The sequence below is a fragment of the Dama dama genome, chromosome 19 (genome assembly GCF_033118175.1).
Source record: "Dama dama isolate Ldn47 chromosome 19, ASM3311817v1, whole genome shotgun sequence".
NCBI classification, from domain to species: Eukaryota; Metazoa; Chordata; class Mammalia; order Artiodactyla; family Cervidae; genus Dama; species Dama dama.
Genome location: NC_083699.1, coordinates 51,088,562 through 51,113,945, shown reverse-complemented (window position 1 = coordinate 51,113,945; position 25,384 = coordinate 51,088,562). Strand labels below are relative to the sequence as shown.

The 25,384-nt window shown below is 36.6% G+C and overlaps 1 protein-coding gene across 3 annotated transcripts in view; it reads left to right on the top strand.

The window, feature by feature from the left end:
• Positions 1 to 25,043, top strand: part of SEC22A (SEC22 homolog A, vesicle trafficking protein) — a 79,771-nt gene extending 54,728 nt beyond the window's left edge. For all 3 annotated transcript variants that reach the window (XM_061167003.1, XM_061167004.1, XM_061167002.1), the window contains 2 exons: positions 13,055 to 13,120; positions 22,748 to 25,043. In XM_061167003.1, coding sequence (XP_061022986.1) covers positions 13,055 to 13,120; positions 22,748 to 22,948 — 267 coding nt within the window. In that variant the 3' untranslated portion in view covers positions 22,949 to 25,043. The remainder of the gene's footprint in view (positions 1 to 13,054; positions 13,121 to 22,747) is intronic.
• The last annotated feature ends 341 nt before the right edge of the window (positions 25,044 to 25,384 follow it).

The window sequence follows — 25,384 nt, the reverse complement described above, 5'->3', positions numbered from 1 at the left end:
ATAAAGCCCACTTGGTCATGGTGTATGATTTTTTTAATATGTTGTTGGATTCTGTTTGCTAGAATTTTGTTAAGGATTTTTGCATCTATGTTCATCAGTGATATTGGCCTGTAGTTTTCTTTTTTTGTGGCATCTTTGTCTGGTTTTGGAATTAGGGTGATGGTGGCCTCATAGAATGAGTTTGGAAGCTTACCTTCATCTGCAATTTTCTGGAAGAGTTTGAGTAAGATAGGTGTTAGCTCTTCTCTAAATTTTTGGTAGAATTCAGCTGTGAAGCCATCTGGTCCTGGGCTTGATTTGGTTATTAATACAACTTACTGTGCTCAGATTTTGTATCCTTTATACTACTCTAGTTTCCTCTCCCCTTAAAAACACTACTTTCTTGTTGGCTTCTTCAACTTAACTAATACATATTTATTTATTATCTGCTTTGCAGGAGGCACTGTTTAGAGGTATTCTGGGGAAACCAAGATATGTGTGACAAGGGCCCTGCAGTCTCAGGCCCTGGAATTGAATTGGGAGGCAGAGAAGGCCACAAATAAATGTCAAGTACAGAGAGTTTGAAAGAGGAGTCAGGATAGGAGAAGGAAGCTCTGGGGGCGGGGTTGAACAGGACCTGGAAGGACCTGAGTAGACAGAAGTAGAAGAAAGAGGAGAGCACTCAAACGCAGGTTTTTGTCCTTCTTTTGGGTTTCATACCTATTATTTCCAGAGACTATAGCTATCAGAACATACTTTTTCTCTTAACTCTTTTTGTAAACTTTTGAAACTTCCTTTCTTGAATTTACACACATCTCCCCTTTTCCTTTCCCTGTTTTTGCTCTCTTTCTCTGAAGAGTTTTTGACATTTACACATAGTAAATTAGTTCTTTTTTCTTTGGCTAGTATTATGCTAAAAATATCATTTGTAAGAACCCAATCAAGACACTTTATATTCTGTTTTAAAATTGCTGTTAGTTTGCGGAATACACAAGAGAGTGGCATCTTCAGTACCCTCTGAAAGTCCTCAGCCATAGGAAGCCGAGAGCAGAGGACATCACAGCTTTCAGGCAGCCGAGCTGTCCCTCCAGGGGGGTTGAGGGTGTTCTTATGGCTTCCCAGTTCCTCTCCTGAACTTCCCGGGCCTGCAGGTAAAGCCCCTGTTCCCTTTCAGGCACAGGGCAGCTGGCTGCTCTCTCTGGGCATTCCTGCCCTGGTTGCTTAGCTGTTTAGCTTTATTCCAGTAGGGCATCAATTTCAAACCACTTAAACAACCTGCCAAAAAGAAACAAAGGCAATTTGGAGACTGCTGACTGGAAAAAGCTAATAAATAAGATCTTCTCTTGCCTTAAAAAAAAAAAACAAACTTGATATAGTGGAAAGAACAGCAGCATAGAAGTGTGGGAGCTGATTTTTGTTTGTGGAAGAGTGAGAGAGAGGGTTAACTCCAGCTGAGCTACTGATGAGTTCTGTGACCTTGAATTGCTCACCTTACTTTATGGTTCCCCAGTTTCATTTCTTAAGAAATGAAGGGGGCTTCTCTAGTAGTCCAGTGGTTAAGACTCCATGCTTCCAATGCATGGAAGGGGACATTGGTTCAATCCCTGGTAGGGGAATTAAGGTTTCCACATGGTGTGCAGCGTAACCAAAAAAAGGAAAAAAAACAGTGGCAGAATACATCCAAATAAATCCATTATGTTAAAAAAAAAAAGTGAATGGTGAATGGATAAGCAGATTTCAGCAAACCGTACAGTGGAATATTATTCAGTAATAGAAAGAAGTGAGCTATCAAGCTACAAAAAGACATGGCTAAACCTTAAGTTCATATTGCTTAATGAAAGAAGCCAGTTTGAAGAAAAACTATATACTAAATGATTTCAATTATATGACCTTTTGAAAAAGGCAAAACTCTAAAGTCAGTAAATGAAAAGATTTTGAGGGATGGAGAAAGGGAGCATGAGGTTTTTAGGGCAGTGAAACTGTTCTTACTATAATAGTGGTTATGTCATTATAGTACATATATAGTGTTAGTTGTTCAGTCATGTCTGACTCATTTGCAACTTCAAGGACTGTAGTCCACCAGGCTGCTCTGTTCATGGAATTCTCCAGGCAAGAATACTGGAGTGGGTAGCCATTCTCTTCTCCAGGGAATCTTCCCAACCCCGGGATCGAACCTGGGTCTCCTACATTGCAAGCAGATTCTTTACTGTCTGAGCCACCAGGGAAGCCCTAAGTCATTATATAGTTGTCAAAGCCAGTAGAATGTACAACACAAAGAGTGGGCCCTAATGTAAACGGCGGACTTCAGTTAATAATAGCATCTCACTGTTGGTTCATCAGTTGCAATGTTAGTGCGTGATGTTAATGATAGAGGAAACTGAGTAGGGGAAAGAGTGGATATATGGGAGCTCCCTGTACCATCTGCTTAAATTTTCTGTAAACCTGAAACCGCTCTAAAGATGGCAGTCTGTTCACACGTACACATACCTCCCCACCACCACCAGATTAAAGCAAAGCCTGGAGGCACATTCTCCGGACTTTGATATTTCATTAGGTGTGGCTCTACTTAGTTAAAGTACAGCTTGTTACCCTTGGCCAGCTCTTAGGAAATGGTGGATGGGGCTTTCTTTTCTAACAGAGTGGCAGAGCGTTCCCCCTCACACAGGCCAGGTAGGGACACCAGAGCCCTAGCCAGAATGGAGCCAGGGTTCAGGAGTCTGATTTGTGTTTAATAGTCAGATGTACAAATTTTTGCTGTCTGAGAACTATGGCCATTTTGAGAAAGCCACTGAGAGACAGAGCAGGTTCTCTGACATTGCACCCACCAGTCTCTCTCAGCTTGGCCCCCAGCTCCCCTCATCAAGATGTCCTGGGAAATAACTATAGTTTGCATTAATTTGCACAAGGAAAGTCTGGAAAGATAAGAAACTAATAAATGTAGTAGGAACTGGATAGATAGGAAGCAGAGTAGGATTGGGAATCTTCATAATGGATATCTTCTTGATTTTTACTTTTTGAACCGTACAAATATATGACATTCAGATTTTAATGCTAAAAATTAATATTTATTAGTACCTATTATGTAAGCAGGAAAACACTTTTCTTAATCCAAATTAATAGGTAGATTTTCAAGAAACAGAAATTTCAGGCAGAGTAAAGGTATATATTTTCATGGAGGGTAAGAGGAAGCTGAGCATTTTCCCTACATTTTTAAAGCTTCTTATTGCCTCTTAAAGTCTACAATTTCCCTAGGAGCTTTAGGAGTTTTTTGTTTTAAACAGTTCTTAAAACTGTGGTGGTGGGGTATGAAAGCAGCATGGGGTGAATTATGAATGGAGAAAAAGTTATAGTGGTCTTTTATAGTTTGGATGCTTATATCTTTGAAGATGTGTCTTTCTGATAGTTGATATGGAATTCTTTTTCGCTGTCATCCTAGACTAAATTCACCCCAACAACACTGCTTTCTCATTTGACCCAGGGAACTGTAAAATGTTCCATGTAGGGTTTTTAGCTATCTGGAGGCTAGGGACACCTGGTTATGTTACTCTCTTAGCATTGTTTTAAGTCTTTGTTCTGCCATAACCCAAATACACTCATCAACAGTTGAGGTTCCTGAAATAGTGATGCTTTAAGAGAGGAGTGAGGAAACAAGAGTACAAAGTTGGGGGAATGTAATCTACAGGTACTTTGTCACTCATCAGTAGTTTTAAGGTATTTTCCAGCAAATTTTGATCCTCTCACCTATTATTATGCTTTTGGAATTATGCTTTTGGAAATTATGCTTTTGGAAATTCACTGGACCAAAAGTAGAGATTCCCATTGTTCCAGTTATTGGGGTTTTTACGTCTATATAGAGAGAGTGTTCTGGTAAGTGACTGGAGCTTGGAGATATGTTTCCTTGTCTTGTTATGAAAATAATGAAGGAGTGCTATGTAGTGTTGGATTCCATGTAGTGTTGAATTCCTGAAAGATGGAATGGACACTAGGCTAACAAGTGGAGAAAAATGTCAGATTGCAGAGAGCACTGTGATAAACTTAGAGCTCTTACCAGGATGAGAGTCGTGCAAACTAGATTAATTTCAACAGTACATCCTTTATAGCTTGAATTAACCTGAAAGAAACTATATACAACATTAGGGACCTGAGTTCTCTCTCTTTTAATCTTCCCTCAGCATCTCTTTTATCATTGTATATGACTTATGTTGGCTAAAAGGTTCTTTTTATTTTCATTAAAGTCACTAAACTTAAGACATACTTCTTAATCTTCTCTCTGTTCATCACTGTACTTTGGGATAATCTCTACAGTTGCTGTAGATAATTTTTGATCAATAAAGTAGATCTTTTTGAGGTGGTCCACTGTGCAGATTTGAGTGCACAATCCCAAACATGAGTCCTAAACCTTTATCTGTTCTGAACTTACCTGTGTTGGTGTTAACTCAGATCATGGTAGTAACAGAGGAGATAGAAAGATAGTACCTAGATTAAGTGGCCTCAGCATTTCTTTAATACTTGATTTAAGAGCAAAGGGTTTATTTGGGGGCCATATTTTTAAATCTAGCTGAAAATGTATAGTGTGTGCCCTGAGTGTGAGCAATATATTGATATTAATTTCAAATTTGATTTTTTAAAGCTGTGAATTCTAAATACTCTCCTTAAGTATTAAAAATGATTGCCACGTTTATCTTCTAGTATGTAACTTGGTGCCTGAGGCAATTTAAATTTGAGAACCCACAGGAATCAACATTCCTGTGTAGTTAATGTTGTTTGAAGGTTCAGCACGAGTTTGTTTCTTCTAGATTAATAACTGATTCTTAGGGTGATAACGAGCAATTTATTACAATGCCAAAGTACTGAAGTTTTTCTTTGGTATCTAAGTTCGGACTGGGGGAGGTTTAGGATGAGTACAGCTTTTTTTCAAGTTGGTAAATTTGATTTGGTGTTCACAGTAACGTGTAAATTAGATTATTTTCACTCATTTCCATACTTTGTTCTGAGTTTAGAGATGTTATTGTGAGTTGACACCTCATGCATAAGCTTTTGTCACATTGGGCTTATTTTTCCTGTGTCCTTTTAAGGATCAGCCTTGGAACAATGATCTTAATTAGGCTGATGCCAACCAGAAGTAATTCACATGTGGTCCACTAGAAAAAAAACGAGTATTCCGATACAGAAGTAGAAATGCTCATCTGAAAGTCAGAATACCTGGATCACATTTGCCAATAGCAAACTTTGTGACCTTGGATGGGTTATTTTACCTTGTTGGATTTCATTTTTCTATTCTACAAGAGGAGAGTTTTAGACTACATAGGCTTGAGGATCACTTCATTACTACATCTCTGATTCTAAAATTGTTTGTAATGGATACTATAACTAAAAGTCAACTTGTTTTTATTCCTGGAGTTCTTTATTTCCCATAGATTTGTTACTATCTTTTAAACAAATTACATACCTATTAAAGCTCAATGGAAGTTTTTATTTCTTTAGTAGCATTATATCTATGTTAAGATGCAGTGATTGCTTCCTTCAAAAAAGTAAATGCATTTTTCGTGTGTTCTGTGCATAAAGAGTTGGAAGGAAAAGTATAAAGAAGAAAAGGAAAATCCCCCAATTTTCTCTTATTTTATTAATACCTACCATATATATATACACACATATCATACCATTATGTAACTTTGTGTCCTTTTTTCCACTGACGTTTAAAAAGTGAATGTTTCTCAATTATTACAGACATTTAAATAGTATCATTCTAATACATTTTGTGGCTATCATAGGAAGCTTCTGCTTACCTTGACATCCTCATTTTAAAAAATTCTTTGCCTTTACTAGTTATTTTCCAAGCAATATATTGGTACCCTAGGATCCTCTGAAGGTGAATGTGATTTTTAAAAATTTGGACTCTTTACTTCAGCCCTTTCTTCCCCGCTCACCCTTAATCCCATCTCCTGTCCACCCTGCCCCCACTGACTCCCACTTCTGTCTCTCTCTAAACCTCTGCCCCATGTTTCCCCAACCTGTAGCTATTCATCTGCTTTTCATATGCTTCCTCTCTACTGGCTCTGTTCTCGAAGCTCGTAAGCATGTTATAGCCTGCTGATCTGTAAAAAAACAAACAAAAAAACCCCTAAAAAACTTCTTGATATGTGTTCCCTTCTAATATTTTGAAAGCATAGACTATACTTGTGCCCATATTCCCTTACCTCTGTTCTCTTGGTTTACCATGATCTCTTTCTGCCCTTATAATTCTTTCAGTGACAATTAAGTTCACCAGTGTCTTTGAGTCACCAGATATTGCAGCCACGCTAGAGGCCTTGTTTTATGTGTCCTCTCTGTCTCATCACACATGTTGTTCAGTGCTTGCTTTTGAAAATAATTCATTGTTTAAATTCAAAACTAATGTTTATTTTAGAAAACTTAGAAACAAATAAATAGATCACTGTTAAAAACTTCTCTGGTGGCTCAGACGGTAAAGCATCTGCCTACAATGCAGGAGACTCAGGTTCGATCCCTGGGTTGGGAAGATCCTCTGGAGAAGGAAATGGCACCCCACTCCAGTATTCTTCCCTGGAAAATCCCATGGATGGAGGAGCGTGGTAGGCCATAGTCCATGGGGTCGCAAAGAGTCGGACATGACTGAGCGACTTCACTTCACTTAATAGTTTGATGTTTTACTTTATTCTTGACATAATCTCATCCCTTCATTTCCATGAAACAGTTTTTCCTATTGTATTTTTTTTCCTTTCTCTTCTTGTTGTTCAGTTTATTTGGTAAGTTTCTTCCTCCATCTGTCCTTTAAATTGTAGGGTTTGTGTCATGTACTTGGCTTTATATTCTTTTAAGTCTACATCTTCTTGGATATTATCATAATGACTTTAAAAAAGTTAATGCATGTATATCTAAGACATCAACAGTCATGCATACACAAGTAAAATATGTACATGGTAAATTTCAAAGCCTGTAATTTTCATAATAGGCAATTCTCTTCCCATTTCTCCTCCCCAGAGTCAACCACTGGTGTATCCTTCTAGAGAGGCTATGTGCATATGTTAGTGAAATGAAGTGAAAGTCACCCAGTTGTGTCCGACTCTTTGTGACCCCATGGACTATACAGTCCATGGAATTCTCTAGGCCAGAATACTGGAGTGGGTGGCTGTTCCCTTCTCCAGGGGATCTTCCCAACCCAGGGATCGAACCCAGGTCTCCTGCATTGCAGGCGGATTCTTTACCAGTGAGCCACCAGGGGAGCCCACATATGTTAATATGTATGTATTTATATATTTACTTATATATTCTTTTAAAATTATTCCTTTGTAAATGGCAGTATATTATTCATATTGATTTGAATCTTTTTTCATCTAACTATGTAAATCATTTCATGGCAGTATATAGAGATTCTTGTTAGTGACTGAATAGCATTTTTTTTTTTCATTTGTATCCCTGTTTCCCCCACCACACAGCATTTTAGTTTGAAAGAATTCAAACTTACAGAAAGGTTTTAGAAAGCAATATAATTAACAGCTACCAAACCATTCAATATCACAGTAATCCAAGTCTATGCCCCAACCAGTAATGCTGAAGAAGCTGAATGGTTCTGTGAAGACCTACAAGATCTTCTGAAACTAACACCCAGAAAAGATGTCCTTTTCATTATAGGGGACTGGAATGCAAAAGTAGGAAGTCAATAGATACCTGGAGTAACAGGCAAATTTGGCCTTGGAGTACAGAATGAAGCAGGGCAAAGGCCAACAGTTTTGACAAGAGAACGCACTAGTCATAGCAAACACCTGCTTCCAACAACAAAAGAGAAGACTACCATGGACATCAGCAGATGGTCAATATAGAAATCAGATTGATTATATTCTTTGCAGCCAAAGATGTAGGAGCTCTATACAGTCAGCAAAAACAAGACTGGGAGCTGACTGTGGCTCAGATCATGAACTCCTTATTGCCAAATTCAGACTTAAATTGAAGAAAGTAGGGAAAACCACTAGACTATTCAGGTATGACCCAAATCAAATCCCTTACGATTATATAGTGGAAGTGACAAATAGATTGAAGGGTTTAGATCTGATAGACAGTGCCTGAAGAACTATGGACGGAGGTTCGTGACATTGTACAGGAGGCAGTAATCAAGACCATCTCCAAGAAAAAGAAATGCAAAAAGGCAAAATGGTTGTCTGAGGAGGCCTTACAAATAGCTGTGAAAAGAAGAGAAGCTAAAGGCAAAGGAGAAAACGAAAGATATACCCATTCGAATGCAGAGTTCCAAAGAATAGCAAGGAGAGATAAGTGATCAATGCAAAGAAATAGAGGAAAACAAAAGAATGAGGAAGACTAGAGATCTCTTCAAGAAAATTAGAGATACCAGGGAAGATGTTCATGCGAAGATGGGCACAATAAAGGACAGAAATGTTATGGACCTAACACCAGCAGAAGATATTAAGAAGAGGTGGCAAGAATACACAGATAAAGTATACAAAAAAGATCTTCATGACCCAGATAACCACGATGGTGTGATCACTCATCTAGAGCCAGACATCCTGGAATAGAAAGTCAAGTGGGCCTTAGGAAGCATCACTACAAAGCTAGTGGAGATGATGGAATTCCAGCTGTGCTATTTCAAATCCTAAAAGATGATGCTGTGAAAGTGCTACACTCAGTATGCCAGCAAATTTGGAAAACTCAACAGTGGCCCCAGGACTGGAAAAGGTCAGTTTTCATTCCAATCCCAAAGAAAGGCAATGCCAAAGAATGTTCAAGCTACTGCGCAATTGCCCTCATCTCGCACACCAGCAAAGTAATGCTCAAAATCCTCCAAGCCAGGCTTCAACAGTACATGAACTGTGAACTTCCAGGTGTTCAAGCTGGTCTTAGAAAAGGCAGAGGAACCAGAGATCAAATTGTCAACATCTGTTGGATCATTGAAAAAGCAAGAGTTCCAGAAAAACATCTACTTCTGCTTTATTAACTATGCCAAAGCCTTTGACTGTGTAGATCACAACAAACTGTGGAAAATTCTTAAAGGGATGAGAATACCAGACCACCTGACCTGCCTCCTGAGAAATCTGTATGCAGGTCAGGAAGCAACAGTTAGAACTGGACATGGAACAACAGACTGGTTCCAAATCAGAAAAGGAGTACGTCAAGGCTGCATATTGTCACCCTGCTTATTTAACTTATATATAGAGTACATCATGAGAAATGCTGCGCTGGATGAAGCACAGGCTGGAATCAGGATTGCCGGGAAAAATATCAATAACCTCAGATATGCAGATGACACCACCCTTATGGCAGAAAGCAAAGGAGGACTAAAGAGCCTCTTGATGAAAGTGAAAGAGGAGAATGAAAAAGTTGGCTTAAAGCTTAGCATTCAGAAAACTAAGATCATGGCATCTGGTCCCATCACTTCATGGCAAATCGGTGGGGAAACAATGGAAACACAATGAGAGACTTTATTTTTGGGGGCTCACTGCAGATGGTGACTGCAGTCATGAAGTTAAAAGATGCTTGCTCCTTCGAAGAAAAGCTATGAAATTAAAAAGACGCTTGCTCCTTGGAAGAAAAGCTATGACCATAATTAAAAGCATATTAAAAAGCAGAGACATTACTTTGCCAACAAAGATCTGTCTAGTCAAAGTTACGGTTTTCCCAGTAGTCATGTATGGATGTGAGAGTTGGACTCTATAGAAAGCTGAGCACCAAATAATTGATGCTTTTAAACTGTGGTGTTGAAGACTCTCGAGACTCCCTTGGACAGCAAGGAGAGCCTAAAGGAAATCAGTCCTGAATATTCATCGCAAGGACTGATGCTGAAGCTGAAATTCCAGTACCTTGGCTACCTGATGCGAAGAACTGACTCATCTGAGAAGACCCTGATGCTGGGAAACACTGAAGGCAGGAGGAGAAGGGGACGACAGAGGATGAGACGGTTGGATGGCATCACCAACTCAATGGACATGAGTTTGAGTAAGCTCCGGAAGTTGTTGATGGACAGGGAAGCCTGGCATGCTGCAGTCCATGGGGTTACAAAGATTCAGACACGACTGAGTGACTGAACTGAGCTGTTACATACCTACCATTCTTTCTTTCTTTCTCTCTTTTTATTTTCTTTTTTTTTTCTGAATCATTGGAAAGTAAAATTGTCAGTATTATGACAGATTTATTCCAAAATTATTCAATATGTCTGTCTTTAGGACTAGAACTTTCTCCTGCATAATCACAATACCTTTATTAAACCAAAGAAACTGAAGACCAATGTAGTATTAGCTAATAATAAAATCTATTTTCAGATTTCACAATTCATATTTGACCCCAAATATCCTTTAATTTATATTTTTTCATCTCTCCAGTCTATCTGCCAGTCAAGAAATATATTTTGCATTTCGTTGTCATACTCCTTTATTTCATTTGACTACTATTTAAATATATGACTACTAAACTAGATCTCTAGGTTAAACTCTTCCCTGAAGCTGACTTAAATGTCTACTATTTATTAGGATATCTCACTAGCAACTCCAAAATACCTTGTCCAGAATGAACTCACTTTTTCTTCTCTCAAGCCCATTTTTCCTCCTATATTCCCAACTTAGTGTTTGTGTATGCTTAGTCTCTCAGTCGTGTCCAACTCTTTGTGATTCCATGGACTGTAGCCCGCCAGGCTCCTCTTTCCATGGGGATTCTCCAGGCAAGAATACTGGAGTGGGTTGCTATGCCCTCCTCCAGGGGATCTTCCCAACCTAGGAATCAAACCCAGGTCTCCACATTGCAGCATCTGAACCACCAGGAAAGCCCAACTTAGTGAATGGTATCATTCAAATGTTGCCTAAATAGGAGACCTTTGAGTCATCCTATCCTCCTCTTAAAACTGCACAAGCTTCTCCGTTTGCCTGGAATTCTTGTCCTACCTTGTCTACTGGTTTATCCTTCAAGATGCAAATTAAGCTTTACTTTCTGTGACAAACCTTCCCTGATCCTTTTTTTCTCCAGAATTAAATGTGTCTCCAGTAGGCTTCCTTAGTACCCTGTACATACACCTATCCCATCAGTTACCACTTTGGATCCAAATTGTTACTTTCTACCAGTCTCTGCCTTCCTGATTAGAGTTGAGCCTCCTCATTTTGTGTTGACTTGTTTTCTGTCCTTGGTTGCATAACACAGTACTTGGGCCATCAGTGTTTAATGAATGACTATTTTTTGAATGGAAGAATATGTTTATAGATATTCTCTTTAGTAAGTGGAAATAAAGATTTTCCAAAGCACAACTCAATTTGGCATTCATTTGTTGAATTCCTACTTTGTGCACAGTTTCTTGCAAGTAGTAAGATTTATTTTCTGCCTTGAAGGAAGGTTAGGATCTCACTGAGAAGACAAGGCTAGTACATTAGAGATTTAAACAATATTGAAACGTAATCCTAATTATCTGATAAATGATGCACATAGTAACTTCTGAGAAGGAGAAGTTAGTGAATGTTTTTGAATACTTACTGTCAGTTACTGTTTTTTGTGTTTGCCAATATTATTGATATTTCATTGAATCTCTACAACATTTATTTTCAAAAAAGGGAATTGAAGTTAAATATTAATAATAGTCCATGGTCATAGTCCAAAGGCAATTAAGAGAGTTATAAAGTGATAGTGTAAATTTAGGGAAAATATAATATTCGATTTTAAGACAATGAGATTATTGTATAGCCCCACAGTTAAAGGTTATGTAATTATTACAAATTAAGTGGTTGAGAAATATTTAGTATCTTGAGAACATGTTTTATGACATAATGTGAAGTATTAAAAAGTACTACATAAAAGTATGATTCTATTTTTTTCAATGTACATATATTTTTGTACAGAAAGGATTAGAAGGAAGTACATAAATGGTTAGCAGAATTCTCCCAAAATTGTGATATTATGTACTCTTTGAGTTTCTTCCTTGTAACATTTTGTTTCAGATTCTCTACAATGAACATGAACTTTTATAATCAAAAAAGATCATTGAAAGGACAGAAGAAAAAACAATCAAGCAGAACTTATTTAAAAGTCTTAGAATTATTAAAGTAGAAGGGCTTTTTCTTGACCTTCCTTGTCTCTGGGATAGAACTGGTCTAACCATCCCAGACAGATTAATGGTTTCTATTTTAAGATCCTCTCACTAGGATAAGCCATTTTCTCTCTGCCTTACAGGCACTTCTGTTGCCCAATAGCAAATGGAAAAGGAATGTTCTCTTTATGTTATTTCAAGCACTCATGGTCATGAGAGACACTCCCATGTCTTCTGAAAATTTTTATTGTATAGAGAGATTTTTTTTTTCCCTAAAATAAGGGCCAAATTTATGTTTCTATCTAGAAGAAAAGAAATTTGATGCTCCTGCTTGGGCTTTATGTTCTACTCCATCAAAAGGCATGAGAAATACAGATATTTAAAAGGAACCAAAGAGGAGTAGGAAAAAATGGGTTTTTACATGTCTTCATTAGTTTTCTTTTAAAAGAAATACTCTTATGCATAATCTGTTTTTCCTCTGAGTGGTTTTGACATAATACATGTGACTGAATTTCCTCATTGGGATTTAGCACACTCTAGTGGACAGTAGCTTTTCAATTTTGGTTGTCTTTTTAAAAAAATTTTAATCATGTCAAGTGACTTCATTGGACAGTTCAGTGATGTGCTAGTTCTAGATGTAAACTATCAGTATTTATTTGAGTCAAGTAGTAATCCTCACAAGCAGGCCTAACTTTATAGGCTGCTGGGGTGTTGTATATTTTCATATGGTTTCTTTAGTGGAAAGTAGAGACATGTTTAATGTTACACAGAAACTTGTTTCCGTTGGCTTTCATCTTCTCTTGGGTAAGATATAATTGATGAAGAAGCCCAGACCTAGAGGAACACTGGTAGTCTTCCTCTACCTCACACTCCCAGGTTCTTATGATGTGTTTTATGTTTCTCTTTTAGTACTTGAGTATTTTTATATGCCACTTTTGAAAATTTTGACCATTTGTGCATAAACGTTGTCATATCCTATCCCAATGGATTGTTTTTGGAAATGGTCTTCCACAGAAAGAGTAATTTTTTATTTTATTTTTGCAGAGTGATGGTGAGGACTTTAATTACATTGTTGCATTTTTTCTTGGAACAGCAGCCTGCCTTTACCAGGTATGTACTCTCTCATTTGTAAGAAATACCTTCCTATTATTGCTCATTTCAGGTGTCATTTCTAATTAACTTCTTGGGCACTTTAAATAAAATAATGTCTGAGTTCTTTGCCTCGTTTTTCAATTTGAGCCTCTGTTAGCTTTGTGACCCTTTTGAATGGACATAGATCCCAGTGAATTCAGTGTTAGCCCTCTTCCTGTTCTGGGGCTTTATTGGCAGCTGGTCATCAGCCTGTGGCGGTAAAGGCTACGTCTAGATATTCTGGTGACTTATTATTCAACTTGCAGTCTCTGCTTTTACTCCAGGTTGAGGATTTTGTGTTTTTGATAAGGTCTGTGAAGAGGGAACAGCAAAAGCAGGGTTTTAGGATGTTTAATTTAGCAGTGATGAATAGTGTAGATTGTCAGAGCAAAGAGACTACAAGCAAGGGTATTAGTTTTGAGGCAGAAGGTAATGAAAGCCTAAATTATGGTAATGGCAGTGAAAGTGAAAGTCGGTTAGTTGTGTCCGACTCTTTGCAACCTCAAGGACTATACAGTTCATGGAATTCTCCAGGCCAGAATACTGGAGTCGGTAGCCTACCCCTTCTCCAGGTAATGGCAGTAGGGATAGGAAAAGAAAGGACGGTGAGAAGGAAGACTCCCTGAGATTAGAAGACCGAGCAGATCTGAGACTTCAGGAGAGAGGAGGTTTTGTACCTGAATGATAGGGAGATACATATTCCCATTTCCAAGACCAGAGGAGGCACAGGTGTGTTAGAGAAGGGAGAGTTAACCATGCTGATTACCCAGATTCAAGTGTCTTTGCTGAAACATGTTAGAGCAAGCAAGGCCTTTTGACTTAACACTTACAGGTGACACATTTCTCTGTCTTGCATAGAAAAATGTTAGATTCAGTACTGCAAATAAAAGGGTACCTAAAACTCAGAAGAAATCTTTAGAGAAATATATTAAATATATGCATTTGACTTTTATGTAAAGACATATTAGAAATTTTAGTTTCAGTGACCCCATTTTTTTTAAATCCCCTAATTTTTCTTTATCATTTATATTAGCTTTAGAAATTGTTTTTCTGTCAAATTTGACAGATTGAGTTATAATGAATGACATTTCGTGCAGGAGATATGAAAGCTTGTCTTCATTGATGTCACAAGTACTTTAATTTTATGAAATATTCTTGTGCAGATTTTGTCATTTAATCTCTACAGTCTATCACAGAGGGTATATTATCCTCACTGTTTTGAAACAGAGAAATCTGAAGCAGTTTCAATACTATCCTGAGATCACATAGCCAGCAAGTGGTAGAGTCAGAACTGAACTGGGTCTTCAGATTTTAAATGTCACATTCATTCCACTATATCATGCTATCTCTAAGCAAAATTCCTATATTTGCATGACTTTTATAATGCTATAAGTTCATGACTTAATAACTTATATGCACTATTTCATATTCTAAAACAATGTGAGGTAAATATGACTTTAAAATAGTTTCATGAATGATTATCCTTATAAAATATACTTTTAGCTGTTTTACCTTAATGAAATAATTTTAAATGCTAATAATAATGGGAAAATGTGTTGCGCTCTTCCTTTGTGGTAAGCCCTTTACATTTCTTATGCCATTTGATCCTCAAAGAAAGCCCCACACTAGTCCTATTATTATCACCATTTTTTACTGCAGCCTAGACAGTTCTTACAGTCAGTCAGTGACTTGAATCCAGGTGATCTTAGAACCAGTGCTCTTGCCAAGGATAGGCATACTTCTATTAACTTTCTCAGAACAGATGAAAGTATTGATAGTTTTAAGAGTGGTCTCATGGTAGAGCAATGTCACCCAGGTCTTCTTTTAACTTGAGAAGTAAACAGGTACATACTTTAAAAAAGAAAATTAAAAAAAAATGTCCTTCATATTGACAGGCTTGAAACTGAATGCTTTCCAAATATGATTAGCAGAGTGATAATAATGTTGTTTTTCCCCATAGGAAAAATTAAGTGATTAGGTTTTACCATGTGATATGCTGTATCTCCAATTTCAGGATATTTTTTAATCTCCTTTAGATCAGACCTCAAAGGCCACTACTACATTGTTTGTTGCCTTTTCCTCCAGGCTCTGGATACTTACAGAATCACAGGGTTCAGTCAGATAGAGATCATCTTGATATGGAGCATTTACAATAGGAAATCTGGGAATTCCCTCTCAGTTCAGTGGTTAGAACTCCATGCTTCCACAGCAGGGGGCATGGACTCAATTCCTGATCTGGGCACTAACATGCTGCAAGCTGCATTGCATGACCAAAAACATAAAATAGGAAATCAGAGGAAGTCTGAAGAAACTAGATACTCTACTTTTCCCTCTGTGTTTTATTTTGAAAACCTTTAGACTTACAGAAAAGTTGGGAAACTGGTACACCTAGAATCACCAGTTGTTAACATTTCACAACATTTGCTTTATCGCATTCTTTTTTGTGCATTTATGTATATGGGGTATATATTCATTGTTTATAATGTAAATTGCAGATAAGATGAATGTGTAAAGTTGTTTTTCTTATTAGACTTTTTATTTTGAGAGACTCACCTGGAGTCGTAAAGCATGCTTGTATAACATTTATCTGTTTCCCCCCAATGTAACCACCTTGGAAAGCTATAATACAACATCACAATGCATATTGATGCTGTCAAGTATATAACAGTCCTTACCATAAAGACTCCTCATGTTGCCTTTTATAGTTCTCTCCTGCCTCAACCCCAACCCCTCTTTAATCTCTGGCAACCACTACTGTATTCTCATATAATTTTCTCATTTTGAATGTGTTATGAATGGAACCATATAGTGTATATAACCTTTTGTTGTTGGCATTTTTTATTCAGCATAATTCTCTGAAGGTTTATCTATGCATGTGTCAATGGTTTGTTCCTTTTTATTGCTGAATCGTATTCCATGGTATGGCTGTACCACAGTTTGTTTGATCTTTCACTCATTTAAAGGACGTCTGAATTGTTTCTAGTTTTTGGCTATTATAAATAAAGGTGCTATAAACTTTCATGGGTGGGATTTTGTGTGAAAAAAAGTCTTCATTTCTCAGAGCTAAGTGCCCAGGAGTACAATGACTGGGTCATGGTAGTTGCATGATTATTAAGAAACAAACTGTTTTCCAGAGTAGTGTACCATTTTACATTCAGCATTGTGTGAGTGATCTAGTTTCTCTGCACCCTTGGCAGCATTTGGTGTTGCCTGAATTTTTTAATTTTAGCCATTCTGATAGATGTGTAGTGATAATCTCATTGTGGTTTTAATTTTCATTTTCCTAGGGGCTAATGATGTTGAAAATAGTTTCATGTTTGTCACCTGTGTATCATCTTGGGTGAAATGTCTTTTCATGTCTTTTGCCTATTTTCTAATGGGATTGTTTGTCTTTTACTGTTGAGTTTGAGAGTTCTTTATATATTCTAGATATTAGTCCTTTGTCAGATATGTAGCAAATATCTTCTCCCAGTCTTAACTTGTCTTTTCATCCTCTTAAGAGTCTTTTGTAGTTCAAGTATTTTAAATTTTTATGAAGTTTAATGTATCAGTTTTTCCTTTTTTTCCCCCTCTACTGAATTGCTTTTGCATCGAAAAAAATCTGTTTGGCATGTTTATGTGGATCTGTTTCTGGATCCTCTCTTCTGTTCTGTTGATCTATGTGTCTGTTCCTCTGCCAGTACCATACAGTTTTGATTACTTCAGCTATTAGTAAGTCTTAAAAAAAAAAAAAAAAGATTATTTTTATTTTTTGGCTGTGGTGCATCTTCGTTGCTGCACACAGGTTTTCTTTCGTTACGGTGAGCAGGGGCTGCTCTTCACTGTGGTGTGCGGGCTTCTCATTGTGATGGCTTCTCTTGTTGCAGAGCACAGGCTCTAGGTGTGCAGACTTCAGTAGCTGCGATACGCAGGCTCAGCAGTCGTGGCACATAGGCTTAGTTGATCTGCAGCATGTGGGGTCTTCCTGGACCAGGGATTGAACCTTCATCCCCGCATTGCAAGGTGGATTCTTAACCACTGGACCACCAAGAAAACCCTAATAAGTCTTACAATTTTTTAAAATAGTTATAGAGCAATTCACATAGTTGTTTACAATGGATAGTTTGCATTTTAGGAGGAAATTGTCCATTTCACTTAAGTTATCAAATTTGTGTGTTGGATGGTTGTGGTATTCCCTTACTATTCTTTTGATGTTTATAGAATATGTAGTGATATTTCTTATTTCAGTTCTCATATTGATCATTTGTATCTTCTCTCTTCTTGATCAGTCTTATTAATTTCATTGATCTTCTCACCAAGCCTATTCTTTGTTTCATTTTTTTTTCCTATTTTCTATTTTATTGATTTCTCTACTACCTCCATTGTTTCTTTCCTCGTGTTTGCTCTGGGTTTATTTGACTCTTCTTTTCCTGGGTTCTTGAGGTGAGAGCTTAGATGATTTGATTTGAGAATTTTCTCTTTTGTAATGTGTACATTTAATATTACAGATTTCCCTCTTAGCACTTCTTTAGTTCCATTCTATATTTTGATATATTGTATTTTCATTTAATTCAGTGTATTTAAAATTTTTTTCCTTGCAGTTTCCTCTTTGGCCTATGGATTATTTAGAATTGTCTTGCTTAGTTTTCAAGTGTTTGGATATTTTCATTTTCTTTCCATTATTCTAGTTTGATTCCATTGTAGTTTGATAACATATTCTGTGTGATTTCAGTTATTTTACATTTGTTGAGGTTTGTTCTGTGGCCCAGAATATGTTTTGTCTTGGTATATATTCCATGGGCACTTGAATAGAATGTGTACTCTGTTGTTGTTAAGTGAGTATTCTGTAAGTGTTGATTAGATTCTGTTGGTTGATAGTGTTGTTCAGTTTTTATAGGTCTTTGTTGATTTTTCTGGCTAGTTCAATCATTGGGCTTCCCAGGTGGCACCAGTGGTAAAGAACCTGCCTGCCAACGCAGGAGACATAAGAGATGCGGATTTGATCCCTGGGTCAAGAAGATCCCCTGGAGGAGGAAATGGCAACCCATTTCAGTATCTTTGCCTAGAGAATCCCATGGATAGAGGAGCCTGGTGGGCTACATGGGGTCCATGGGGTCCATGGGGTCACAGAGAGCTGGACATGACTGAAGCAACTTAGCATGCATGCACACTCAGAGGAGTATTGCAATTTTCAACTTTAGTTGTGCATTTTTGTACTTCTTATTTGAGTTCTATCAGTTTTTACATTTCTGTTGTTTAGTTCATACACATTTAGGATTGCTGGATCTTCTTAATTGATTGATCCTTTTATCATTATATCCCTCTCTGTCCCTGGTTATTTTTACTTTCTTTGAAATATTTTTACTTATTTATTTTTATTTTTTGGCTTTTCTTTCTGGTTCTTAGTTTCTTGACCAGGGATGGAACTTGTGCACCCTGCAGTAGAAACAGAGTCTGGACCACCAGGAAAGTCCCAAAGTATTTTTATATTTATCTAATAGTAGGATAGCCACTCATGCTTGCCTTTGGTTAGTGTTTGCATGCTACATCTTTTTCCATCCTTTTACTTTAAACTTGCCTGTATCATTTGAAGTGAGTTTCTGGTAGATAACATAGAGTTTGTTATGCTTTTTAATACATCCTGCCAATCTCTATCTTTTAATTGCTACACTTAAACCATTTATATCCAGTGTAGCTATTAACATGTTAAGGCTTATGTCTGCCATCTTATTTTTTGTTTTCAGCTTTTTCATTTTTCTGTTTTATTGTTTGTGTCTTCCTGTGGATTACTTGAACATTTTTTTTAGAACTCCATTTTGTTTTATCTGTAATGTTTTTGAATGTATTTCTTTGTATGACTTTTTAAATATTGCTGTAGGTATTACATTTTACTTACTCATCTCAGTTTACTGGTGTCATCATTTTACTAGTTCAGGTGAAGCCTAGGGATTGTAACTCTTTATATCTCTTTGTCCTTCTCTATTTATAATTGTCTTAAATATTTCCTCTACATATATTTAGAAACATATCAGACCTGTTACAATTTTTATTTCAATCATTAAACATAATTTAGAAAATTCTTAAAAAGGCAAAGCTAGTCATTAACATGTATTTTCGCTGTATTCCTTTTCTATCTAGCGTTCCAAGGTTCCCTTTTTTTGGTTTCCTTTCTGTCTAGAGAACTTCCTTTAGCCATTCCTTTAGAGTATATTTGTAGGTGATGAATTCTCTTCGTCTTCTGTCATCTGAGAATGTCTTTATTTTTCCTTCATTCCTAAAGGATATTTTTGTTGGATATAGGATTCTGGTTTGACAGCTAATTTTCTTTCAACACTTGAAAAATGTTGTTCCACTCTTATCTGAACTTCATAGCTTCTGATGAGAAATCCATTGCCTTTTTAATGCCAAGTGGAGGTGAATTTCTGTAGTCCTTCTTAGTCACCAGTGATACACCATGGGGTGGGGTTGAGGGACTCCTACCATCCAGTGGAAATCAAAGTTCTGGCTTACCACTTGCCTTCTCTGAAGCCCTGGAGAATTAGAATATCTCCTTACAGCATGATAGTCTCCCCACATAGGCTTTGATGGGGTGAATGTGGGTGGTCACAGTTTTTGTATATGTGTGTGTGTGTGTGTGTGTGTGTGTTGGCTTTTTTGGTTTGTTTTGGTTTGGTTTTGGTGGTGTTTGTCTGTGGTAGAATAGTTGTTATGTACAAGTTTCTGTCATGGAAAATCGCATCACTCTTGGTCTTTTGGCTAGAGAAAGCAAAATTTTATTGAGTTTTGTTTGTTTTGTTGGTGTGCATCCAGTGGTTTTCTAGTTGTCAGCTTCTTCAGCTCCAAGTGTGGGGTATATGAGGCAAAATAAACAAACAAACTTATGTAATTTACCAATGTGTCATTCTTTGAGACTTAAGGTCCTTAGCCTGTCTGCCTTCTTCTCTTTATCATCCAGAGTCATCTGATACTTGTTTGATATATAATGTCCAGGGTTTTTAGTTGTACCTAGTGGAAAGAATAGAGGAAAGTGCATCGACTCCATCTTCCCAGAAGCAGAAGTTCTTGCAGTTTTTTGTTTTTTTTTTTTAAAGTAAGTCACAAACATCAAGATACTTCACCTCTAGAAACTTCAGCATGTGTCTTTTGAGAACAGAGACATCATTCTGTTGTACATAGCTGTGATACCTTTATCACACCCAAGAAATTTAACATTGATACAATATTACCTAACATAGGATTCATATTCAGATTATGTTGTCTCTGAAATATTCTCTATAGCTCTTTTCCTCTGATTTCAAATTATGCATTGTGTTTGGTTGTATCTTTTAACCTACAATGCCATCTCCTGGCCTTTTTGTTCTATTTTGTTTTGGTCTTTCATAACCCTGACATTTTTTAACAGTCCAGGCAAATACCTTATAGAATGCTCCATAATCTAGATATGTCTCTTCTGATTAGATTCAGGTTAATTATTTCAGCAACCCTACTATGTAGTATAGTATGCTGTATACCTCTAATTATATAAGTCAAGAGGCATGTAATAAATTTGATCATTCGATTAAGTGATGTCTAACAGATATCTCCATTGCAAAAGTATCTTTTCCCTCTTTGTAATTAATAAGTAATCTGTGGGGTACAGACCATTATCTTTAAAGCCTTTGAAAACCACAAATTAAATATTTATTTAAAAAAAAATACCAGGTAATCTAGCTTTTCTTCATAGTAGAATTTTCAGTTAATAAATGTAGAGAATGATGGAAATTGAAAGTGACCATTTGGCAAACACCTATGGCAGGCAGGAATCATCAATAGATGCTAAAATTAGTGGGCAAAAGTATGATGGGATAGAAATCTACATAATCTCAAAGTATCCTCCCACAGGATACTGATTACAAAGGGAAAAATAGTAACTAGCAGAGAAACCTGTTGGATACCACCTACCAAAAGATCAAAGTTAAGAAGTAATTTGGCACATCACACATTACCTCTTTGGTATTCTTCTTTCCAAAAGTGGATATCCTCTATTCAATTTTGAGATAATATCAGGCGAACCAAAATTAAGGGCCATTTTACAAAATAACTGATCAGTACTCTTTAAATTGTTAAGGTCATGGAAAACAAAGAAAGACTTGAGCTGTTAAAGATTCAAGGAGACCTGACAGCTAAATGAAATATGGAGTCCTGGATTGGATTCTGGACCAGGAAAAGGGTCTTATGGGACAGCTGGCAAAACTCAAGTGAAGTCTTTAGGTTACTTAATAGTATTAAAATCACTGTTAATTTCCTGTTTTGATGATTATACTGTGGTTATATGAGGACAACATTTGGTTGGGGTGAAAAGCTTTTGCAACTTTTCTTACATTTAAAATTATTTCAAAAGAAAATTTCTCCAATTTTTTTTCAACTTTTTAAATTCAAAACTCCAATAAAATAACATTTTCTAATTAAATTTTGCTTGGATAGCAAACAGTCCTGATTTGTATAAGAACTAAACATATTAAGCAGAACATCACATTCTTTCTGTATTGTCACAAACACTCTAATGTTCTTCCTGTTCTGAAGTCTGGATATAATTTCACACAGAGACCTGCACCTCTTTCCTAAGGCTTTCTGATCATATGTAATTCCTATATATCCCAGACTTGGAATTTTAGATATCTTCTAGAAAACAGTTCATTAATTCAACAGATTTTTATTGTGCACTTATTATATACATAGCAGGCACTGTCTGGGGCAATGGATAAAAGTGAGTGAACAAGGCAGTTAAAAACCTCTCCCTTCATGAAGCTTGTATTTCATTGGAAGAATATAGATGACAAATAAAATAAGCATATTTTTGAAGTATTTTAATAAATGCAATGTAGAGAAAAATGAGGAAAGGTGAATGCCAGGGTTTGGGTGCAGGGGAGTACTTTATCTTCTAAATCAGCACTCATTGCGTTCTGTGTCCCATTTTTAAAAATCTTTTTTAAAACATAACTACGTGATTTTATATATATAAATACATATATATACTTATATATAAACTTTATAATCTGGCTTCTTCCAGTAGAATGTAAGCACCATCTGAGTGAGGTCTTTGTTAACTTGAAACTAAAGAACAACGCTAAGTAGATAAATAAATTTCCATTGAATAAGTTCTCCCTCAGGTGTTCTCTCAGGCCCTACACCTAGGTTAACTCCTGGGACTCAAATAAATGTTTGTTGATTTCATTAATATACAGATTCAGGTTATATGAGCCCATTTTGCTGAATAACTTGCATGAGTTTTTTTTAACTTTTCTGGGATAATAACCCTTAAGGTCCTAAGAATGCTTCTTAGTTGCCTATCATCTTGAGGAATTTGTTTAGCTTGTTTGTATGGAGGTTATCTATTTTATATATGATACAAAACGCTTTTTCTTTTGAAAAGTGAAAAACATAAAAGGAGACCCCTATTTCCCTCTTAAGCTGTGGAGCTTTCATAGCTGAATGTCTTAAAGATATTACATTGTCTTATCTGTAGTTGAAAAATCCCCTTACTGCACTCTCATATTTCACCCTGTGGCCTGTTAAAGTTTTATAGCTGCAGCATCTATTTCTTCTTCCTGTAACCCTAACCATCATTCATTTTTATATTTTCAACAGTGTTATTTACTTGTCTACTATACCAGCTGGCGGAATGTCAAATCTTTTTTGACTTTTGGTTTAATTTGTCTATGCAACATGTATCTCTATGAACTGCGTAATCTCTGGCAGCTTTTTTTTCACGTGACTGTGGGAGCATTTGTTACACTACAGATCTGGCTAAGGCAAGCCCAGGGCAAAGCTCCTGATTATGATGTCTGACACCATCCTTCAGACATATTGCCTTGCCTTAAGGAGGAAAAGGAAGGACACCACCACTGTGATGAAGAAACTGTTCACCACAAATGAGAAGCTCCGCTTTCTTTCTCTCCAGCTGTCCTTTTTAAGTCAGTCTAGCATGCCTGTGAGCATGCAATACCTGGTAGGCAAACTGTTCTCAACAGAATGTTGGCCATGATTATCATTCAGAAGAAGATGAGGAGGCCTCTCTACAGGGCAATGGCAGTGGAAGAACAGTCAGATGCCATTGGAAGACTTGGCCAGCAGCTCTGAATCATGGCTGGAGAATTCAGTCAAAAAGTGTGTGTGGTACTTGCTCTGAGAACCAAGCAGGAACTCTACAACCCCGGTTTGCCTTTGTGAGGCATTAGTATAGACCAAATAAAAGATGCTGCAATGAATTGGAAAGTTTATGTGTAAAACAAATGACTTACTAAATATTAGATCATTTGCACATTTGTTGTACCATGAGTTTATGAAGTTCAGATTGGTGTGGAGTGGGTTCTTTTTCCTTTTATATTTTTGCTTGAATCTTAACTCTGGAAATCACCTGATGTAGGAGAAGGCTGTGGTGAGTTCATCCCTGGAGCGTCATAAGTATTGAAAACACAGTGACACATGTTTCTTTCCTAGACCGCATTTATACCTTCTTTTGAAATCACTTTTTAAAAATATGTCATTAGGCTATAGCCATTATTTGCCAAACTTCAATCACTTAAGTATTACATATACTATTATTTACTTAATATTTATCTTTTAAATTTTAAAATATTTTAAAAAGAAACTAACCTCTACTCCAAGTGAAAAACCAGCATCAGTTTGCCATTAAAAAAGAGAACTACAAAATAAATTAAAAATAAACCAGGATGTTGTTAGATTCTAACTGGATGCTAATGACTGCCAAGGCTCTGAATCCAAGAAGCCTACTCTTTCTTTGTTGCAGTGAGAGATATTACCTAGCACCAAAATGGGCTCTCTCTGTGGAATTATCAGAAGTTTAAAAGAAAATTATAAAGGGAATGACATTCACATTGTGATTCAGCATTATTTAATTCTGTGTTGTGAATCACCTAAAGTCATCTCACATGCCACCAAGTGATATGGGTCCTGCCCTGTGGAAACACTGAGTTTTTCTAAAAGAATCAGAAGGTAACTTTTCTCTCAGCACTTCTTATTATTCCTCTTATAATTTCATGGCTTCAAGGAGTTAAGCACCTAATATCTAAGTGGTGCTTTTCAATAACTTTGTAAAGATTGTTTAAGCAGTTGTGAATTATTAGAGGAAGCATATTTTGGTTCTTTTAGCAAAATCTACAACTCTTGTGGTTTTGAGGGTTTCCCTGGTGGCTCGGATGATAAAGAATCTGCCTGCAGTGCAGGAGACCTGGTTTGATCTCTGGGTTGGGAAGATCCCCTGGAGAAGGGAATGGCTACCCACTCCAATATTTCTTGCCTGGAGAATTCCATGGACAGAGGAGCCTGGTGGGTTATAATCCTGGGGTTGCAAAGAGTCAGATAAGGACTGAGGGACTAACACTTTCACTTTCTGGTTTTGAAATCATCTTCATGAGTGATTTTCTTGAGGAAAGATTCCAATTAAGGAATTCATAAGGTTTGAAATTTGATATCCAGAAAAAAGTGGACTCATTACATATAATTCATGTTACTGGGTGTATTAATTATGCAGAAAAAATTGTCCAGAGGGGTAAAGTCACCAAACTGCATTGTTTCCAGAACCAGTATATATAGGTATGATTACAATGAGAAATCCTGCTTAACTAAAACCTTTTTGCTACACTCTCCTTTTTAGGAGAATGAGGCAAAAGAAGACAGAAAGCTTACGATTTTGGGGATTTATTTAATATAAGAAACTCCAGTTCCCTCCAATTTTCTGCTCCTAACAAAACTGAAAAGAAATTATGAATATTCTGAGAGATATCCCAAGGTACCACATGATCCTAAATCATCAAAATGATGTTTGGTGTTTTGTAGTTACTGAACCAGAAAGTTAACTGGTTCACTTTACTTTAGAAAGTAAAACTTGAGAAAGTTTTTAATAAACTAATGGTTAAAGCAAGAGGAGTTTTCTTGTAAATAGTTTATTAACCAGGAGATTGGAGTATTCTGGTTTATCAAGATTTTGCTGTATATTGATACTTTATAGCTCTCTTACCAGTTTGGTTCTTTTTATTATTGAGTCATAATGTTTGGTATTCAGCAAGGACACTTGAAAACTCACCAGCTATCTTTAAAGACTTCATTTGTTTTTCATTTTGTTTTTTCACCAGCTATTTTGGATAAGGGGATGTTTATATTTTAATGTAAAAAATGAAAACAGGTATAAATAATGTTTTATGTATAGATATGTTCTCTTTCATTATTTGGTGCCTGCACCTTTGTTTGTTTATATAGCTTTCC